Below are 22,831 nucleotides of genomic sequence, written 5' to 3' on the forward strand. Positions count from 1 at the left end.
TCTCTTCTCTCTCTTCTCTATCATCTCTCTTCTCTCTCTCCTCTATCATCTCTTCTCTCTCTCCTCTATCATCTCTCTTCTCTGTCTCCTCTATCATCTCTCTTCTCTGTCTCCTCTATCATCTCTCTTCTCTCTCTCCTCTATCATCTCTCTTCTCTCTCTCCTCTATCAACTCTCTTCTCTCTCTCCTCTATCATATCTCTTCTCTCTCTCCTCTATCATCTCTCTTCTCTGTCTCCTCTATCATCTCTCTTCTCTCTCTCCTCTATCATCTCTCTTCTCTGTCTCCTCTATCATCTCTCTTCTCTCTCTCCTCTATCATCTCTCTTCTCTCTCTCCTCTATCATCTCTCCTCTCTGTCTCCTCTATCATCTCTCTTCTCTCTTCTCTATCATCTCTCTTCTCTCTCTCCTCTATCATCTCTCTTCTCTCTCTCCTCTATCATCTCTCTTCTCTCTCTCCTCTATCAACTCTCTTCTCTCTCTCCTCTATCATCTCTCTTCTCTGTCTCCTCTATCATCTCTCTTCTCTCTCTCCTCTATCATCTCTCTTCTCTGTCTCCTCTATCATCTCTCTCTCTCTCTCCTCTATCATCTCTTCTCTGTCTCCTCTATCATCTCTCTTCTCTTCTCCTCTATCATTTCTCTTCTCTCTCCTCTCTCATCTCTCTTCTCTCTCTCCTCTATCATCTCTCTCTTCTCTCTCTCCTCTATCATCTCTCTTCTCTCTCTCCTCTATCATCTCTCTTCTCTCTCTCTCCCTCTATCATCTCTCTTTCTCTCTCCTCTATCATCTCTCTTCTCTCTCTCCTCTATCATCTCTCTTCTCTCTCTCCTCTATCATCTCTCTTTTCTCTCTCCTCTATCATCTCTCTTCTTCTCCCTCTATCATCTCTCTTCTCTCTCCTCTATCATTTCTCTTAACTCTCTTCTCTCTCTCCTCTATCATCTCTCTCTCTCTCTTCTCTCTCCTCTATCAACTCTCTCTCTCTCTCTATCATCTCTTCTCTCTCCCTATCATCTCTCTTCTCTCTCTCCTCTATCATCTCTCTTCTCTCTCTCCTCTATCATCTCTCTTTCTCTCTCCTCTATCATCTCTCTTCTCTCTCTCCTCTATCATCTCTCTTCTCTCTCTCTCATCATCATCTCTCTCTCTCCTCTATCATCTCTTCTCTCTCTCCTCTATCATCTCTCTCTCTCCCCTATCATCTCTCTTCTTCTCTCTCCTCTATCATCTCTCTTCTCTCTCCTCTATCATCTCTCTTCTCTCTCTCCTCTATCATTTCTCTTAACTCTCTTCTCTCTCTCCTCTATCATCTCTCTTCTCTCTCTCCTCTATCATCTCTCTTCTCTCTCTCCTCTATCATCTCTCTTCTCTCTCTCCTCTATCATCTCTCTTCTCTCTCCTCTATCATTTCTCTTAACTCTCTTCTCTCCTCTATCATCTCTCTTCTCTCTCTCTCTCTCTCTCCTCTATCAACTCTTTCTCTCTCTCTCTATCATCTCTCTTCTCTCTCTCCCTATCATCTCTCTTCTCTCTCTCCTCTATCATCTCTCTCTCCTCTATCATCATCTCTCTTCTCTCTCTCCTCTATCATCTCTCTTCTCTCTCCTCTATCATCTCTCTCTCTCTCTCTATCATCTCTTCTCTCTCTCCTCTATCTCTTTCCTCTCTCTCTCTCTCCTCTATCATCTCTCTCTGTCTCCTCTTCTTTCATCTCTCTTCTCTCTCTCCTCTATCATCTCTCTTCTCTCTCCTCTATCATCTCTCTTCTCTCTCCTCTATCATCTCTCTCTCTCCTCTATCATCTCTCTTCTCTCTCTCCTCTATCATCTCTCTTCTCTCTCTCCTCTATCAACTCTCTCTCTCTCTCCTCTATCATCTCTCTTCTCTCTCTCCTCTATCATCTCTTCTCTGTCTCCTCTATCATCTCTCTTCTCTCTCTCCTCTATCATCTCTCTTTCTCTGTCTCCTCTATCATCTCTCTTCTCTCTCTCCTCTATCATCTCTCTTCTCTGTCTCCTCTATCATCTCTCTTCTCTCTCCTCTATCATTTCTCTTAATCTTCTCTCTCATTCTCTCTCTCCTCTATCATCTCTCTCTTCTCTCCTCTATCATCTCTCTTCTCTCTCTCCTCTATCATCTCTCTTCTCTCTCTCCTCTATCATCTCTCTTCTCTCTCTCCTCTATCATCTCTTCTCTCTCTCCTCTATCATCTCTCTTCTCTCTCTCCTCTATCATTTCTCTTAACTCTCTCTCTCTCTCATCATCTTCTCTCTCTGTCTCTCTCCTCTATCACTCTTCTCTCTCTCTATCATCTCTTCTCTGTCTCCTCTATCATCTCTTCTCTGTCTCCTCTATCATCTCTCTTTCTCTCTCCTCTATCATCTCTCTTCTCTCTCTCCTCTATCAACTCTCTTTCTCTCTCCTCTATCATCTCTCTCTCTCCTCTATCATCTCTCTTCTCTGTCTCCTCTATCATCTCTTCTCTCTCTCCTCTATCATCTCTTCTCTCTCTATCATCTCTCTTCTTCTCTCTCCTCTATCAATCTCTTTCTCTCTCTCCTCTATCATCTCTCTCTCTGTCTCCTCTATCTCTCTCTTCTCTATCATCTCTCTTCTCTCTCTCCTCTATCATCTCTCTTTCTCTCTCCTCTATCATCTCTCTTCTCTCTCTCCTCTATCAACTCTCTTCTCTCTCTCCTCTATCATCTCTCTTCTCTGTCTCCTCTATCATCTCTCTTCTCTCTCTCCTCTATCATCTCTCTTCTCTGTCTCCTCTATCATCTCTCTTCTCCTCTATCATCTCTTCTCTGTCTCCTCTATCATCTCTCTCTTCTCTCTCTCCTCTATCATTTCTCTTAACTCTCTTCTCTCTCATCTCTTCTCTCTCTCCTCTATCATCTCTCTTCTCTCTCCTCTATCATCTCTTCTCTCTCCTCTATCATCTTCTCTCTCCTCTCATCTATCATCTCTCTCTCTCCTCTATCATCTCTCTTCTCTCTCCTCTATCATCTCTTCTCTCTCTCTCCTCATCATCTATCATCTCTCTCTCCTCTATCATTTCTCTTAACTCTCTTCTCTCTCCTATCATCTCTCTTCTCTCTTCTCTCTCCTCTATCAACTCTCTTCTCTCTCTCCTCTATCATCTCTCTTCTCTCTCTCCCCTATCATCTCTCTTCTCTCTCTCCTCTATCATCTCTCTTCTTCTCTCTCCTCTATCATCTCTCTCTCTCTCTCCTCTATCATCTCTCTTCTCTCTCCTCTATCATCTCTCTTCTTCTCTCTCCTCTATCATTTCTCTTCTCTCTTCTCTCTCTCCTCTATCATCTCTCTTCTCTCTCTCTTCTCTCTCTCCTCATCAACTCTTCTCTCTCCTCTATCATCTATCTTCTCTCTCCCCTATCATCTCTCTCATCTCTCCTCTATCATCTCTCTTCTATCTCTCCTCTATCATCTCTCTCTCCTCTATCATCTCTCTTCTCTCTCTCCTCTATCATCTCTCTTTCTCTCTCCTCTATCATCTCTCTTCTCTCCTCTATCATCATCTCTCTTCTCTCTCCTCTATCATCTCTCTTCTCTGTCTCCTCTTTCATCTCTCTTTCTCTCTCCTCTATCATCTCTCTTCTCTCTCTCCTCTATCATCTCTCTTCTCTCTCTCCTCTATCATCTATCATCTCTCTTCTCTCATCTATCATCATCTCTTCTCTCTCTCCTCTATCATCTCTCTTCTTCTCTCTCTCCTCTACCATCTCTCTTCTGTCTCCCTCGTTCATCTCTCTTCTCTCTCTCCTCTATCATCTCTCTTCTCTGTCTCCTCTATCATCTCTCTTTCTCTCTCCTCTATCATCTCTCTTCTCCTCTATCATCTCTTCTCTCTCCTCTATCATCCTCTTTCATCTCTCTCTCCTCTATCAACTCTCTTCTCTCTCTCCTCTATCATCTCTTCTCTCTAGCCTCTATCACCTCTCTTCTCTCTCTCCTCTATCATTTCTCTTAGCTCTTTCTTCTCTCTCCCTCTGTCATTTCTCTTAACTCTCTTCTCTCTCCCTATCATCTCTCTCTCTCCTCTATCATCTCTTCTCTCTCTCCTCTATCATCTCTCTTCTCTCTCTTCTCTCTCTCTCCTCTATCATCATCTCTCTTCTCTCTCTCCTCTATCATCTCTCTTCTCTCTCTCCTCTATCATCTCTCTTCTTCTCTCTCTCTATCATCTATCTTCTCTCTCTCCTCTATCATCTCTCTTCTCTCTCCTCTATCATCTCTCTTCTCTCTCCTCTATCATCTATCTTCTCTGTCTCCTCTATCATCTCTCTTCTCTCTATATCTCTCTCTATCATCTCTCTTTCTGTCTCCTCTATCATCTCTCTTCTCTCTCTCCTCTATCATCTCTCTTCTCTGTCTCCTCTATCATCTCTTCTCTCTCCTCTATCATTTCTCTTAACTCTCTTTCTCTCTCATCTCTTTCTCTCTCTCCTCTATCATTTCTCTTATCTCTTCTCTCTCCTCTATCATCTCTCTTCTCTCTCCTCTATCATCTCTCTTCTCTCTCTCCTCTATCATCTCTCTTCTCTCTCTCCTCTATCATCTCTCTCTCTCCCTATCATTTCTCTTAACTCTCTTCTCTCTCCTCTATCATCTCTTCTCTCTCTCTCTCTCTCTCCTCTATCAACTCTTTCTCTCTCTCTCTATCATCTCTCTTCTCCCCTATCATCTCTTCTCTCTCTCCTCTATCATCTCTCTTCTATCTCTCCTCTATCATCTCTTCTCTCCTCTATCATCTCTCTTCTCTCTCTCCTCTATCATCTCTCTTCTCTCTCTCCTCTATCATCTCTCTTCTCTCTCTCCTCTATCATCTCTTCTCTCTCTCCTCTATCATCTCTCTTCTCTGTCTCCTCTTTCATCTCTCTTCTCTCTCCTCTATCATCTCTCTTCTCTCTCTCCTCTATCATCTCTCTTCTCTCTCTCCTCTATCATCTCTCTTTCTCTCTCTCCTCTATCATCTCTTCTCTCCTCTATCATCTCTCTCTCTCTATCATCTCTTCTCTCTCTCCTCTATCATCTCTCTCTCTCCTCTATCATCTCTCTTCTCTCTCTCCTCTATCTCTCTTCTCTCTCCTCTATCATCTCTTCTCTCTCTCCTCTATCATCTCTCTTCTCTCTCTCTATCATCTCTCTTCTCTCTCCTCTATCATCTCTTCTCTCTCTCCTCTATCATCTCTCTTTCTCTCTCCTCTATCATCTCTCTTCTCTGTCTCCTCTTTCATCTCTCTTCTCTCCTCTATCATCTCTCTCTTCTCTCTCTCCTCTATCATCTCTCTTCTCTCCTCTATCATCTATCATCTCTCTTCTCTCTCTCATCTATCATCTCTCTTCTCTCTCTCCTCTATCATCTCTCTTCTCTCTCTCCTCTACCATCATCTGTCTCCTCGTTCATCTCTCTCTCTCTCTCCTCTATCATCTCTCTTCTCTCTCTCCTCTATCATCTCTTCTGTCTCCTCTTTCATCTCTCTCTCTCCTCTATCATTCTTCTCTCTCTCCTCTATCATCTCTCTTCTCTCTCTCCTCTATCATCTCTCTTCTCTCTCTCCTCTATATCTCTCTCTCTCTCCTCTATCATCTCTCTTCTCTCTCTCCTCTATCATCTCTCTTCTCTCTCTCCTCTATCATCTCTCTTCTCTCCTCCTCTATCATCTCTCTTCTCTCTCTCCTCTACCATCTCTCTTCTCTGTCTCTCTCGTTCATCTCTTCTCTGTCTCCTCTATCATCTCTCTTCTCTCTCTCCTCTATCATCTCTTCTCTCTCTCCTCTATCATCTCTCTTCTCTCTCTCCTCTATCATCTCTCTTCTCTGTCTCCTCTTTCATCTCTCTTCTCTCTCTCCTCTATCATCTCTCTTTCTCTCTCTCCTCTATCATCTTCTCTCTCTCCTCTATCATCTCTCTTCTCTCTCTCTCCTCTATCATCTCTCTTCTCTCTCCTCTATCATCTCTCTCTCTCTCTCCCTCTATCATCTCTCTTCTCTCTCCTCTATCATCTCTCTTTCTCTCTCTCCCTCTATCATCTCTCTCTCTCTCCTCTATCATCTCTCTTCTCTCTCTCCTCTATCATCTCTCTTCTCTCTCTCCTCTATCATCTCTCTTTCTCTCTCTCTCCTCTATCATCTCTCTTCTCTCTCTCCTCTATCATCTCTCTTCTCCTCTATCATCTCTTCTCTCCTCTATCATCTCTTCTCTGTCTCTCTTTCATCTCTCTCTCTCTCCTCTATCATCTCTCTTTCTCTCTCCTCTATCATCTCTCTTCTCTCTCTCCTCTATCATCTATCATCTCTCTTCTCTCTCTCATCTATCATCTCTCTTCTCTCTCTCCTCTATCATCTCTCTTCTCTCTCTCCTCTACCATCTCTTCTCTGTCTCCTCGTTCCATCTCTTCTCTGTCTCCTCTATCATCTCTCTCTCTCCTCTATCATCTCTCTTCTCTCTCTCCTCTATCATCTCTCTTCTCTCTCCCTATCATCTCTCTCTCTCTCCTCTATCATCTCTCTTTCTCTCTCCTCTATCAACTCTCTTCTCTCCTCTATCATCTCTCTCTTCTCTAGCCTCTATCACCTCTCTCTCTCTCTCCTCTATCATTTCTCTTAGCTCTTCTCTCTCTCCTCTGTCATTTCTCTTAACTCTCTCTCTCCCCTATCATCTCTCTCTCTCTCCTCTATCATCTCTTCTCTCTCCTCTATCATCTCTCTTCTCTCTCTCTCTCCTTATCATCTCTCTTCTCTCTCTCCTCTATCATCTCTCTTCTCTCTCTCCTCTATCATCTCTCTTCTCTCTCTCCTCTATCATCTCTCTTCTCTCTCTCCTCATCATCTCTCTTCTCTCTCTCCTCTATCATCTCTCTTCTCTCTCTCCTCTATCATCTCTTCTCTCTCTCCTCTATCATCTCTTTCTCTCTCTCCTCTATCATCTCTCTTCTCTCTCTCCTCTATCATCTCTCTTCTTCTCTCTCTCTATCATCTCTCTTCTCTGTCTCCTCTATCATCTCTCTTCTCTCTCCTCTATCATCTCTCTTCTCTGTCTCCTCTATCATCTCTCTTCTCTCTCTCTCCTCTCTTATCATCATCTCTTCTCTCTCTCCTCTATCATCTCTCTTTCTCTCTCTCTCCTCTATCATCTCTCTTCTCTCTCTCCTCTCATCTCTCTTCTCTCCTCTATCATCTCTCTTCTCTCTCTCCTCTATCATCTCTCTTCTCTCTCTCTCCTCTATCATTTCTCTTAACTCTCTCTCTCTCTCCTCTATCATCTCTCTTCTCTTCTCTCTCCTCTATCAACTCTTTTCTCTCTCTATCTCTCTTCTCTCCTCTATCATCTCTCTCTCCTCTATCATCTCTTCTATCTCTCTTATCATCTCTCTTCTCTCTCTCCTCTATCATCTCTCTCTCTCCTCTATCATCTCTTCTCTCTCTCCTCTATCATCTCTCTTCTCTCTCTCCTCTATCATCTCTCTCTTCTCTCTCCCTATCATCTCTCTTTCTCTCTATCATCTCTTCTCTCCTCTATCATCTCTCTTCTCTCTCTCCTCTATCATCTCTCTTCTCTCTCCTCTATCATCTCTCTCTCTCTCTCTCTCTCCTCTATCATCTCTCTTCTCTCTCTCCTCTATCATCTCTCTCTCTCTCTCCTCTATCATCTCTCTTCTCTCTCTCCTCTATCATCTCTTCTCTCTCTCCTCTATCATCTCTCTTCTCTCTCTCCTCTATCATCTCTCTTTCTCTCTCCTCTATCATCTCTCTTGTCTCTCTCCTCTATCATCTCTCTTCTCTCCTCTATCATTTCTCATCTCTTCTCTATCTCCTCTATCATCTCTCTCTCTCTCTCTCTATCATCTCTCTCAACTCTTTTCTCTCTCTCTATCATCTCTCTTCTCTCTCTCCCTATCATCTCTCTTCTCTCTCTCCTCTATCATCTCTCTTCTCTCTCTCCTCTATCATCTCTCTTCTCTCTCTCCTCTATCATCTCTCTTCTCTCTCTCCTCTATCATCTCTCTCTCTCTCTCCTCTATCATCTCTCTTCTCTCTCTCCTCTATCATCTCTCTTCTCTCTTTCTCTCTCTCCTCTATCATCTCCCTCTTCTCTCTCTCTCCTCTATCATCTCTCTTCTCTCTCTCCTCTATCATCTCTCTTCTCTCTCTCCTCTATCATCTCTTCTCTCTCTCCTCTATCATCTCTCTCTCTCTCTCCTCTATCATCTCTCTCTCCTCTATCATCTCTCTCTCTCTCCTCTATCTCTTCTCTCTCCTCTATCATCTCTCTTCTCTCTCCTATCATCTCTCTTCTCTCTCTCTCCTCTATCATCTCTTCTCTGTCTCCTCTATCATCTCTCTTCTCTCCTCTATCATCTCTCTTCTCTCTCTCCTCTATCATCTCTCTCTCTCTCCTCTATCATCTCTCTTCTCTCTCTCTCTATCATCTCGCTTTCTCTCTCCTCTATCATCTCTTCTCTCTCTCCTCTATCATCCTCTCATCTTCTCTCTCTCCTCTATCATCTCTCTTCTCTCTCTCCTCTATCATCTCTCTTCTCTCTCTCCTCTATCATCTCTCTTCTCTCTCTCCTCTATCATCTCTCTCTTCTCTCATTTCTCTCCTCTATCATCTCTTCTCTCTCTCCTCTATCATCTCTCTCTCTCTCTCCTCTATCATCTCTCTCTCTCTCTCTATCATCTCTCTTCTCTCTCTCCTCTATCATCTCTCTTCCTCTATCATCTCTTCTCTCCTCTATCATCTCTTCTCTCTCTCCTCTATCATATCTCTTCTCTCTCTCCTCTATCATCTCTTCTCTCTCTCCTCTATCATCTCTCTCCCTATCATCTCTCTCTGTCTCCTCTTTCATCTCTCTTCTCTCTCTCCTCTATCATCTCTCTTCTCTCTCCTCTATCATCTCTCTCTCTCTCTCCTCTATCATCTCTCTTCTCTCTCTCCTCTATCATCTCTCTTCTCTCTCTCCTCTATCATCTCTCTTCTCTCTCTCCTCTATCATCTCTCTTCTCTCCTCTATCATCTCTCTTTCTCTCTCCTCTATCATCTCTCTTCTCTCTCTCCTCTATCATCTCTCTTCTCTCTCCTCTATCATCTCTCTCTCTCCTCTATCATCTCTTCTCTCTCTCCTCTATCATCTCTCTTCTCTCTCCTCTATCATCTCTCATCTCTCTCCTCTATCATCTCTCTCTCCTCTATCATCTCTTCTCTCTCTCCTCTATCATCTCTCTTCTCTCTCTCCTCTATCATCATCTCTTCTCTCTCTCCTCTATCATCTCTCTTCTCTCTCCTCTCTATCATCTCCTCTTCTCTCTCTCCTCTATCATCTCTCTCTCTCCTCTATCATCTCTCTTCTCTCTCTCCTCTATCATCTCTCTCTCTCTCTCCTCTATCATCTCTTCTCTCTCCTCTATCATCTCTCTTCTCTCTCTCCTCTATCATCTCTCTTCTCTCTCTCCTCTATCATCTCTCTTCTCTCTCTCCTCTATCATCTCTCTTCTCTCTCTCCCGTTCTTCCTCGCTCTGTTTTTCTTTTTCTTTTCCTTTCCTTTATTCCTCGTAATAATATCACATGACACAGTTATCCAGAATGTGTGTGGAATGCCATTTCTTATGATACTCAACTCTGCATTCTGAAAGGACATTGTGTGTAAGACCTACCACACATGACAGCATGCTGAGATTTGCATATCAATCACATGAATTGCTAAGGATAAAGAAATCCCACATAGTCCAATGATTCCAGTCCAGAAATGGCCTATGACCTGTGGGTCCATCAGTAATCGCTCCTGTAATACAATCCGTTGAGACAAGTATCCAGGTAATGCAATTTACGCCATAGTGCCAAGAGAAGACAGACTGTCCCATTTTACACCTGAGAATGAGCCATACATTTCAACACTTGCTCATATCCGACTGTGAGTAAAGTGCTGCTGTCCATCTACCATATAGATTCATGTAGATGTAAGATAGAAGATGGTATGTAGATGACATGTACCATACAGTGCACTGGATTTGTAGCTCTTGTGTTTCAACTGCTAAAACATGTCGCAGGGCCACAGCCTGTGATCATATCTTCAGATCAACGGTCCTAACATTAGCTCTGACAGTCATAACGAAAATACACTCATTAAAACTTCCTAGTTTAGGTCTGTTATCGTGTTAAGCGTGTGTGGGGCTCCATGGCAGGACAGCAACCAATTGATTGAATAGAGTTGACCTCAACACCATTAGGTGCTCCGGCAACATGCATCAACCAGGCACGGTTCCTTATTCTGCTGATTAACTACCTCTCAGGCACAGAGATGAATGGTCCTGTCTCGTCTAATGTAATATTTGTTTCTACTTCTTGAAGTCTCCGCTCCTGCTAGTCTCCGTCTCCATCTGACTTCTCCATTGTATTACCTCACACTTTATTCCCAAGACGGACTGGGGAACTGTGGGTCGGCGGACTGAGCATTTTCATCCATCTGCTTTTGTCTCATTGTCTAATGGGTTTTTTCTTTATTTCTTTGCTGAAAGCTCTCTCTCTCTCTCTCTCTCTCTCTCTCTCTCTCTCTCTCTCTCTCTCTCTCTCTCTCTCTCTTCTCTCTCTCTCTCTCTCTCTCTCTCTCTCTCTCTCTCTCTCCCTCTACTTTGCTGGCATCTCCTCTCTGCTCCAGACGTTTGCTGTCGTTTGTCTGTGAGCTGTCTGTCTGTGACCCACCAGGCCCTCCAGGAATTCAAAATGCCATTGTGGCATTTTTTTTTTCTTCAAGCGATTGCTTTTTTTCAATAATAAAGAGAAGTAGCTCTAACCGTCCTCTGTGAATGTATTTACTCTCCCTCAGCGAATCAAACTGACTTTCTCTTGTTCTCTCTCCAAGTGTCCAGACAGGACCCCGGGTGTATTTGATCTTGTGTGTTTCTGTTGTTATAAGTCATTGTGTAACTAAATGATCACTCTTATATGCCTATCAATGATCAACTTTGTAAGGTACAGGAAAGGCCCTAAACTCATCCGTGTGAAATGCCAATACCCATGCATTGTGCTCTTTTAATGCCTATCAAAAATATATTACATTCATATCAACTCATGATGTGAGCGACATGCAGCATTTAACCAGGAATCATCTCTATAATTGATGACAGACTCACTGATGCCAGAGCTAAACACAAACACATGTAGGCTAGTTTGTTCACTCATATCATGCTTAATAAACAACATGTGTAGGCCGACAGTGAAATGGTTACTTGTGACGCACGTGACTAATCAAATGTGCTTTGAATCGTTATCAATGACATTTATGAGAAAGTAAACAAACTAGCTTACATGTGTTTGATATTACAGCCTGTTGTTTTTCTGCATAGGTTTCAGTTACATCAGCTTTCACATTGAGAGACCGAGGCTTTCGAGAGACAACACGGTCTCAATTGAATATGTCAAAAATGGTGACATTGAACCATTGTGGTCATTCATAACCCAAGCTGATGTGTTTAGTTAGGCTAGAACACAGCACCAGATACCGGCACTCTACCCTGTGAAACCAAGTTAATGTCAACCGCTTTCACAACTCTCACCCCTTTATAGGCCCCAAGGATCTGTTAACGTGTCATCTAGTCAACAAGCCTCTCTTGTGGTGACCCTACGCAGGCAGTAGGGGGGATGTACAGTTTTCAGAAGCTGCAGTTTCACTGCTGATCGAGGTTTTGAAAACAGAGCTACAAATATCCACAATATCCATCTCTTTAACTCATTTAAACAGACAAGCTGGTAGTTTATAGTGTAACAGATTTGATTTTCTCAAAAAAACACAATGTAATTATCTGCATCATTTCCAATACCCCATAAATATATATATATTTCTTGTTTTCTTAAATATCTTTTCATTCTTTATTATTTTCCCCTAAACCTACCACCCTCATGTATTTGGAGTAAACTAATGGACGACAACACTTAGGCTTTATACTTCCAGACTACATACATTTTGCAGACATGGTACATTTTACCCTAGTTATCTTTTTAAATATGTTATTTTTATCGTTCAGCAACCCTCAACCCCTTCCCATTTGTTATGTTTGTTTGTTGTGGTAATCTGTAAACATAAACAACCGTGGTGACAGAGATGGATTGTCATGCTGGTTTATTTCATGAAGCTATTCTCCTGGGTGTTTCCAACATGAATTGTTGGAGCAGATGGAGCCAATGAACAATGATGGTGATATGTAGAAGATGGACACTGGGCTTGTAATTGAATAGCGTGTCTTTATTTGTCCTAGGTGTTACCAGGTATGAGGTATTGGAAGAGCAGATTGAAAAGGCAATAATCAGTGATTTTTCCCATTACACAGAGAACAACATAGAATGTTGTGTTGTCTCTCTGAATGAATTTTGTTTTTACTTTTATCCTGGACCAAAGAAACAGGATCATTACTTCTCTAGAAGACTGGATTTATATGCCATTCGAAACAATCAATATTCCGATATATTTGAGCTACGTCCAGCAATATCAAAGACATATCTGATCATGTTGGTGAACTTATTTCAGGATCATCAAAAGGATAGTTTGTTGAAGATAATCGTTAAGGAATTTGATCAGACTTGGACTCCATCGGTGGTACTCTGGTAATGCAGGCATCCCGCCAATGGTAATGTAGTAATTGTAATGTAGGCATTGAGCCACATCCCGCCAATATTACAAGGCTAATCAATATCAAAGACAAAATCATCAAAGTGATCAATCAGCTAACGGACGTGAACAGTATCAGCAGTAGATTACTACGTCATCTGTTACCACGCTGCTCATGCATTATATATACTAACTAGGATTTCATCACATTAACAATGTTTCATGAGTCACAAAATCCTCATCTTCTGCCAACATTTCTCTGGCCCATCTGTGATACATACATTAACACCACAGAGCTGGGGAACTTTCTCCAAGTCCTGTATGACACCCATGGTCACACCATTTGGTCAAGTAGCTCCATTTCCCACACAGAGATGCATTATGTTCTTTCTTTCTCCTTTCTGATGGTGAAAACTTCAACACGTCTTGATAGTTATAGATGTGCGCGTGGACAGTGGCTCAATTTCTATACCCAGAAAAATGCCCTTCGTGCAATGCCAGAAATATGATAAGATGTTCAACTGCAGGCTTGTTTACCTACTAGCACTGCTTGGATTTTGAGGGCAGTTCCTTTTCATCTTGCTGCAGCGATTTCAAACACATTGATGTCTCAGGCAAGTTTCTCAGGCTAGGTATCAGGGACTTGGGTTATCAGATGATATCCTACTGGGTTTTCTCCATGAACACCCTGAGGGCTGAGTCTACAGTGCTGAGGCTACAGGAGGCTTGTCAATTTCTGACCTTAGTTTTTTTTTTTCATGTCTTTGTGTTAGGTTGGTCAGGGCGTGAGTTGGGGTGGGTTGTCTGTGTTCCTTTTTCTATGTTATATTTTCTACGTGTTTGGCCTAGTATGGTTCTCAATCAGAGGCAGGTGTCGTTCGTTGTCTCTGATTGAGAATTATACTTAGGTAGCCTTTTCCCACCTGTGTTTTGTGGGTGATTATTTTCTGTTTAGTGTGTTTTGCACCTGACGGAGCTGTTTCGTTTTTTTCACGTTGTTCTTTTGTATGTCAGTGTTCAGTAATAAAACACCATGAACACATACTACGCTGCGCATTGGTCCAATATTTCATACTCGTCGTCAGACGACGAAAACAACCGTTACAAGGCTACAGAAGGCTGTGTTCCCCATGCAGCGTTGGAAGGCCAGTACAATATTATCGATTCGGGTAGAGCAGACTAAGGACATGTAGATAAACAAACAGAACAGAGAGCATTAGAAGATGCTTCATCTAAGACAGTGGGATATTTGTGGGGGTGTGTGTGCTGGTGTTGGAGTGAGCCGGGTATGCAGTGTGCTGAGTGACGTGTATGCTGAGAATGTGGGTGTGAGTCAGTGGGTGTCTAAAGTGAATGGGGATGTGCGGTGGGCTGTAATGACTACTGAAGATGTGTGGGGCGGTAGTGACTCATAGTGGTGTGTTATAGGGGCTGGTGATGCTGTCGGGCCTATCTCTGGCAGCAGGTGTTACATCAGGACCAGACATGATTCATCTGCTACTGCTGGATTTGACCCTGAGGGTGGGAGGTACAGCAGGGGAGAAGGGACAAACTGTACAGGCTTCCCTTCACCCACCTTCTCCCTCTCTGATCTCTCTCACGATCAGCGTAAGCACCCTGAGAAACAATATGCTCCTGAGATCCTACTTATAGACAGTCTCCCACACAACACACTGAAACAGCACACACACACACACACACACACACACACACCAACACGCTTTTTCTATTCAGATACATGCAGTGATAATGATCCAGCAGCATCAACATCTCGACCTAACCTCCCAGTACAGCTTGTTAATGGCCCAGCGTTTGTTCTACTTTGCACGTTCACAGCCATCTGACTGATATTCATGTAGTAACCCCACAGAGGACCCCAGTCACACACGTTCCTATGGTTCTAACTAGCACTGGGCTAACGTTATTGGCGTTTAGACTTTTATCTCTATGGCCTCATCGTTAGCAATTCAACGCCAACAAGCAGAGCCAATGAATGAGTAAAAATAATATCACTGGAACAAACAAACAAACGCATCTCGTGTCACATCCAGAGGAGGGAGCTACAGTGCACTTATAAAAACTGTCTCTATAACTAAATATATTTGTGTGCAATTCACTTAAAAACTATAAATATTAACAGTGACTAAGGACATATTTTAAACGGAATCAGGACATCCATGGGAATGAACTAACCCCAGTCTTTGACATGCTGTTGGTGAATTAAGCTGAAGTGTCATCTCTAGTGTGCAGCCTTGTGTGTGTGTCTCTTTCTCTCTCACACACAGAGACACAAGCACACACTCCCTCAATCTCTCCTCCCTCTCTAACTTTCTCTCCCTTTCTCGCTCTCTCCTGCTCTCTCTCTCTCTCTCTCTCTCTCTCTCTCCCTCTCTCTATCTCTCCCTCTCCCTCTCTCTCTCTCTCTCTCTCACTCTCAGCTGCGTCTGTGCAGATCTCACAGTGAGATGGTAATTGTGAGAGACAGTTACCATATGAGTCACAGTCATAATCATAGACCTTCCATTTATTTCCTCTCAGCCGCTTATGGTCACACTCGTGAGAAAATAGGTGTCACGCGGAGCATGCACTGGTGTGTGTGTGTGTGTGCGTTTATGGTCAATAATACATGAAGTAAGATGACATTGCTCTTTAATATATGCTAATTACAACATAGACTAAATTCTCTTTAGCCCTATATACTGTTGGACACCTCGCATGGGATGTCCTAGATGGCTACAATGAAGAGCCTGGAAAAGAATTGGCTAATTGTTTTAGGGGGTAATTGTTTCCAAAAATCCTGTTACTGAAAGCATGTCTATAATCTGTAACTCCTTGTCCGTCCATCCGGAATGTATAATGTGTGGATATCTCCAAACTGGCACCTATAACTCTGCTGTGTTATAGGTCCCAGTTTGGATTTTTTTTTTTTGGGGGGGCTCAGATGGTTTCTACACAGATAGCCACACATTATACAATCAGGATTATACAAGGAGTTACGGATTATAGATATGCCTTCAGTAACAGGATTTTCAGAAACAAGTACCACCTTAAAACATTTTGCCAGTTATTTTCCAAGTTATATATGGCTAGATTGTCCTTATTTTCATGCTGCCATTTCCTGACAAACATTATCTGAAGTCTTATAATGCCTGGGGACTGGGCGATATGGCCAAGATATCATATCATCATATATATATGTAACATTCTTTACAGTGTGACGGTATTTTACGTTTTTGAATAGTAAACGTTCTAAATATGCTTCATGAGTAGTTCATGACCCTAGGGCGGCCACACAAATTAGATGTGATTTCAATGGGGCTTTCTCCATTCTGATCGTTTGATTTTGTTCAATCCAATTCCGTCATTTCCTGCACTCATTTGTTAGCGTTTGCACACTGTGCCACTGTGCATGATCTGGGCAAAATATCTCGGCCTTAAATGGTGAACTGTTGGAATCATCTGTAGCTGGAATACACACTAAGTGTCCCAAAAATTTGGACACCTTCCTAATATTGAGTTGCACCCCCCTTTTGCCCTCAGAACAGCCTCAATTCGCCAGGGGATGGACTCTGCAAGGTGTCAAAAGCATTCCACAGAGATGCTGGCACTTGTTGACTCCAATGCTTCCCACAGTTGTGTCAAGCTGACTAGATGTCCTTTGGGTGGTGCACCATTCTTGATACACACAGGAAACTGTTGAGCGTGAAAAACCCAGCAACATTGCAGTTCTTGACAAACTCAAGCTGGTGCGCCTGGCACCTACTACCACACCCTGTTCAAAGGCACATACATATTTTGTCTTACCCATTCACCCTCTGAATGGCACAGATACACAATCCATGTCTCAATTGTCTCAAGGCTTATAAATCCTTCTTTAACCTGTCTCCTCCCCTTCATCTACATTGATTGAAGTAGATTTAATAGGATACATCAATAAGGGATAATAGCTTTCACCTGGATTCACCTGGTCAGTATATGTCATGGAAATAGCAGGTGTCCCTAATGGTTTGCATAATCAGTGGAGTGGGCAGCACTTTGAATATATTGTTATTTGACATGACAATGAATGAAGAAGCCAGGGAGGAACTATTGTGAAAGAGTAGGAACCAAAGTGTTGGTCAGGGTTTCCCAGAGAACACTAATTAGATGTTAGATGACATGTTTTCTCTTATTTCATGTAGCTAGCGCAAGCTAACATATTTATGCTTTGCCTATACCTCTTTGATTTAGAAGATACCATTGCACAAACAACATGGTGATCTTTGCCTACACCAGAACTGGTATCAGGCTGTATGAGCTAGCTATGTTTGCTTTGACTATTTGTACATTTAGCAAGCTAGCTAGCCAGCTTACTTACATCAGTGGCTAACACAATTTATTTTACCCACAACTTGCTAAGTAAAGACAAACTAGCTGTTTGCAGACGGTAAGACACACTAACTAATTGTGTAAATATAGAATGCTTGTGGATTTATATTAAGAACCAAAGTGGAAATCAACTTGGTTGTTATTAACATCTTGTTGCATCTGACCATGCAGACAGTGTGACGGCATGGCAAGTGCTCGTGACTCCGTGGTTGTTTGGTTGAGCAACAACCTGAGTGACGGGGCAGGGCTTGGTGTGGGATGCGCATGGGGAAGCGGCATGCAGGAGGAAAGAGAGAGACGACACGAGTAGCAAACGGAGTCAACTAAACAAACGGACATAACACGTGCCAGAGTGGCGTATCACATTTAACAAACCAAACACTGAAATATCGTTATAGAAGATAAAGTAAAAACCCATACCGGTCCATGCATCACTACCGGTAAAATACAGTACACCGCCCAGCCCTAGTCCAAACCCTCTCATCCAGCTGATGTAATCACACACACGCTGTACTTTCATCTCATACCCAGCGTAACAATTATGGATCAGCTCTGGCTATGTTTCTGTTCTGTGACTCACAGTAGAGAAGCATGCCATCTGTTGGTCAGCCAGTCCAGTCAGGTTCTGAGATTCATGTCAGAGACCACAAGTAGGTCAGGGCACTGCTTCAGAAGACATTTTGGATAGGGGGAAGAGTGCAGGAGAAACAGGTGAAGGTAGACAGGAGAGTAGGGTAGAGGCAGCCTAGGACGAGAGAGACGGGACTGGACAGGAAATGGGAAAGGACAGACAAGAGGGACAAGCCAGGACAAGGAAAGGGACAGCGGAAGGAGTCAGACCATGGTAGAAAAGACAAGCCAGGAGGGAAGAAATGTACAAAAAAGGTAGGTCAGGACAAAAGGGAAGAGACAGAGAGGAGAAAGTGAGAAAGAAGAGATCATCAAGGAAAGGGACACAGGAAACAAGTGTAAAATCAAGTTAGAGGCAAACAGCTGTTTAAGAGTAGGGAGGATCAGTATGGCTCTGTAGACGGCTGACCAGAGCAAACAGCCAACATTGCAGAAGAGAACCTCCCTCTACATTTGATAAAAATCTTGTCAATATCAGAATATGTGGGGAATCTAGTTTCAGGCTTTTCTTTTACACCTGCTATGTTAGGTTTCCACCGAGGAAGAGTTGCTACACACACACACGTTTACACACACAGACACACACTGATCTGGAACATCCAGAGAAACACTGGCCACTGATTAAACAGTCACAGTCTCTATGTGATCGAAACACACAGGCCGTTCATTCTCAAGACAAAAGAGAAGAAAATGAAAAAACAGATTCAATTCCCTCCTCGACTTTTGCTGCAGCCTATAATGAACCTAAGACTCTGGAAGAGGAGGGGAAATGAGTCCAGTGTAGCTCAGTTGGTAGAGCATGCCATGGTTGTTGGTCAATTCCCACGGGGGCCCAGTAGGAAAATGTTTGCACTCACTACTGTAACTCGCTCTGGATAAGAATCTCTACTAAATTACAAGAATGTTCAATGAAATTCTAGCAAAGAGGAGGGATCTGTTGTTGTGGTAAATGTGGCCCCTAGACAACGGAATTATTGTTAGTCATTAGCTTAAGTGCTAATAAAATAGCTTAGCTTGTAATAAGCTTATCGCGTTTAATGCACCACTAATGCTTCCTTTCCCATACATATTCACACATAACCCATAGAGCCAGCTGGAGATCTCTCTCAAGTGAATAATACTGGCATGGCATGCTATCCTTTCGTGGTCAGAATACACAGATGAGTTAGGGCCAGCCATCTCTCTCTAAGATGACATTTTATCTCAATGAGACTAACCTGGGTGGGCTAAATGAAGTTCATGATGAAGAAAAAAATAAAGACAAAATGTAGATTTTTCATTCATGGCATTCTCTTCACTTAAATGTGATGATGAGGAAGCTTCCATCTAATGAGTCTATCACAGTCCAGTGCAATCCAACTGCAACCAGGTGAAATAGGGCAATGATCTAATAGCACAAACAGTGGCTGACGCATGATTGTCCTTTCCACAGGCTGATGGTGCTGAAGTAAGCCGCCAACTTGACAATTCCACACATCCAACAGAGTGAGTGTGCTACTCTTATTATAAACTGTGTCCTTATAAGTTAATTATTTGTTGCCTCTCTGTGTGTGTGTGTGTGTGTGTGTGTGTGTGTGTGTGTGTGTGTGTGTGTGTGTGTGTGTGTGTGTGTGTGTGTGTGTGTGTGTGTGTGTGTGTGTGTGTGTGTGCGTGTGCGTGTGGGCATGGGTGTGTGTAATTGTGCATACGTGAGTGGGCGCGTTCTTGCATGAGATCGGTACTGTTATCCAATAGCCTACTTTTGAAACGATATTAGTTCGACTGCAATGACAAAACCAATAACCCTTGAAGTGATTTCCCGATATTGCTGTCGCATAATTTTCATGTCAAAGCAGTAGACAGTGACACCACGGTCAACCTATAGTCTACCGCAGCAGCACTTTCTCAATATGAACCAATATGACCAGGGAAAACGAGCCGGAGCTGGAGGACTTACCGCAGTAGACGATTAAGAGACTCGTCAACAGTATCACAACCCAGAAAGTTGAAGACATCCTTGGCCAGGGGTTGGCATCCGTACGTTTAGTCAACCTTAAAGCCGGAGCCATTGAACAGAGCGATACCCTCTCACAAAAATCAAAAGTAATTTCACCAGCCAGGTCTTCCTCTCACGAAGCGCCTCTCTCCACGTGTAATCCTTGGAAAAAACATGTTGAGAACGAACCTCTCATTGCAAAAGCTCTCATATGGCTATGCACCCGGTGCGTAAAAAAGCTAGCATCTTCTTGAGGTTCGCAGTTTAACGAAAAAAAGGTGTCTTGGAACGCTTGGAAACTCCCATGTGACGCAATTAAATGTTTCGTATTCCAAAAATAACCCACTTCTTAGTGATATTTGTAGAAGTAATAGGCTAGTTCAGGAGAATCAGGAGAATGGGTTTGGCATCCTGAAATCGCAGTATGATCTCCAATATGATTGCTATAAAGGACTGAAAGATGCAATCACGTGTACCACAACGTCCTAAAGCTCCTCTAATTCAACTGTGGTAGAGGATGTGTGAATCGTTTAAGCTCCCAGGCAAAGAAAAACACTGGAAATATGTAGTTCGTCAACAATGTCATTTTAAATCTGATAAAGAATAGCATATGGGATCTACCCTAGAAAGAAAGTCCTTAGAGATCACAAGTCACTATCGACTGTCCTCAAACCCAAACTTGTAGATGATCACCATCATGCGCACAGTTATTCTATACTGGTCGAATAAAACGGAAGATGGAGAGAGAAATAACGAGAGAGAGTGTGAGAGAAGTAGAGAGTGAGCGCAGGATGCGTCGTAAATTCCCTCCAAATGATTTTGAGACTAGAATGTGCGTTATATCGCTGGAATAAAATAATGTTCCGTAAAATAAAACTACATCTGAAATCTATCCCCAATAAACATCTAATAATGTGGTTTCTTCGAGCAGCCCTCCCTAAACTAACATACTGGGATGCTCACAGGTGGCGTGTGTGTGTGTTGATTTTTAGGATAGAGTACAGGCTGTATCTGTTAATGCATTTCCTGGAAATAATCAAAATCACACACATACATATCAAACACAACATTGTGTCATCTGTACTGAACATAGTTTATGTCCTATAGTGTAGAAACATTTCAATAATGTCAGAGGACGTTACTTGATTGATAGTGCCTAAACATATCATTTATTGGGAAGAAATCCCATAGCAACTGTGTCCAGCCGGCCCGAACTCGAAGTTCAGCCCGACTTCTACTGGACAGCGCCCCGACTGCATATCAGCACCACGCGTCTACTGGACAGCGCCAGTGATGGTCGAATAGCAGAAGGTAAGTGCTGTACATTTTTGTTTTTAGGATATGAGCCACTATGCATTAATTACCATGTATTAACGACCTGGTTCATTATATCTAATTAATTAATGCCCTATATTCGAAATATTATATATATATAATATATATATATATATATATATATATATATATATATATTTTTTTTTATAGTAGGGATTGTATTTCTACGATAAGGCAGTGTGTGGGCCATATCATCTTTGAGTGGTTTATAGGCCTATCTCTTGGTTAGCATTGGCCTACAAACCATTCAAAGACGCTATGAACTGGGCCCACATACTGCCTTACCATAAATACAGAATCCCTATTAGAAAAATTACTATATTTCTATGAGCCTTACTCTCTTACTTACTTCAGTGATCTGAAAGACCCAGAACTCAGAGTTATGCTTAGTTATTCTAACAGACAAGCACTGAGTCTGAATACTATTTTCCACTACATCAATTCCACCCTCACCCTCTCTCTTCCCACATCAGGACTTAAGCATTTAAAATTCTAAGCCTGTTTTAAATGGAAAGCAATGCATGAATAGATAGTTGGAATGAGAGCCAGAGAGAGAGATAGAGAGAGAGAGAGAGAGGGGAAGGGAGAGAGGGTGGTTGGCACGGTGCCCGCACAATGCTGGCAGTGGATCAGGTACAGCGGGCCTGGCCGCGCCTTGGCACGAGGCACACTCACCCAGCGCTCGCTGCATTCATTCCAGCCAGGAGACAGGGCAGGAGGTGTGGCCTACATATGTTTTTTTTAACTCCCTCACTTTTTTCTGATTGGTTTTCCAAGCACCAAATGTACAGTCTGCTGATAAGGGTAGAAATGACAAGGGATGAATAAACAGGGGTGTGGTAGAAAAGATAAACCTTGTTGTGAATGAGCAGCTTAAGCTGCAAACCATGGCCGATGGCATTCCCCTGTAGTAGCATAATCACAGCACATTTATTCTGAATATTGCTGGGAAGAAGCTTGATCACATAAGCATCGTGCATGAAGAAATAGGCCTATATAGTTCATTCAAAAATCAGGTATTAGTCATTCAATTAGCATTTTGTTATTCTGAAAGTGTGACCAAAGCTCTTCTAGTATTCTCTTCCTAAAAGTTTGTGTTAGAATTTGAAAACTCTATGTCTCCCTATTCCAGTACACTAACTTTTCTTTCAAACATTCTCAGGTCACAATCTACAGATTTTACAGACTCCTTCCTGAAGTTTTGTTATTCGTTTTTGGGTTGTGTCCTATGGCGCGAAGACAGGGTTCTGTCCTGGGCTTATCTGTTCTGTATGAAACCCAGACCCAGGCTGTGTCCCAAATGGATGGCTATTCCCAATACAGTGCACTCCTTTGACCAGGGCCCACATTAGATGCACTATGAAGGGAATGGGGTGTCATTTGGGATGCAGTCCTAGCCCTCCCTGTGGTGCTTCTGTTCTGGTAATACACCACTTAGTAGGGAGCCTCTCCTGATGCTACCTCACGCATCCGTCTGCGATAGTGTGCATCCCAAACGGCACCCTATTTCCTACAGAGTGCACTACTTTTGACCAGAGCCTGGTCAAAAGTAGTGCACTATATAGGCAAAAGGGTGCCATTGGCTACGCAGGCTTAGACCAACCTGACCTTCTCTCTCTGCTACTCTCTGCTATCCCTTTGATCTGCCTAGACGTGATGACTTCCTCTTTATTGGGACTGGCTGGATCGTGAAGTGCCTCTGAACTCAGCTTGTCGCCCACTAAGCCACGCCGGCCCACTGAGGACACTTCCTGGTGGGAGAGATTTACTGTACAAACCTACTAAACAGCAGGTGGTGATCCATGGTTAAAACAGTAATATATAACAGCTACAGTAATATTGCTGTTTGGTGAAGTTGTCCCTAGTCACTGACCTTGGGTCAGTTTA

General features: G+C 42.8%; 1 protein-coding gene across 1 annotated transcript in view; it reads right to left on the reverse strand.

Moving 5' to 3' along the window:
• LOC112216771 (chemokine-like protein TAFA-5) overlaps positions 1-20,337 on the reverse strand; it is a 177,346-nt gene extending 157,009 nt beyond the window's left edge. The window contains exon 1 of the mRNA XM_042300050.1: positions 19,571-20,337. Coding sequence (XP_042155984.1) covers positions 19,571-19,682 — 112 coding nt within the window. The 5' untranslated portion in view covers positions 19,683-20,337. The remainder of the gene's footprint in view (positions 1-19,570) is intronic.
• Positions 20,338-22,831: the final 2,494 nt, after the last annotated feature.

This window comes from Oncorhynchus tshawytscha, linkage group LG17, assembly GCF_018296145.1.
Source record: "Oncorhynchus tshawytscha isolate Ot180627B linkage group LG17, Otsh_v2.0, whole genome shotgun sequence".
NCBI classification, from domain to species: domain Eukaryota; kingdom Metazoa; phylum Chordata; class Actinopteri; order Salmoniformes; family Salmonidae; genus Oncorhynchus; species Oncorhynchus tshawytscha.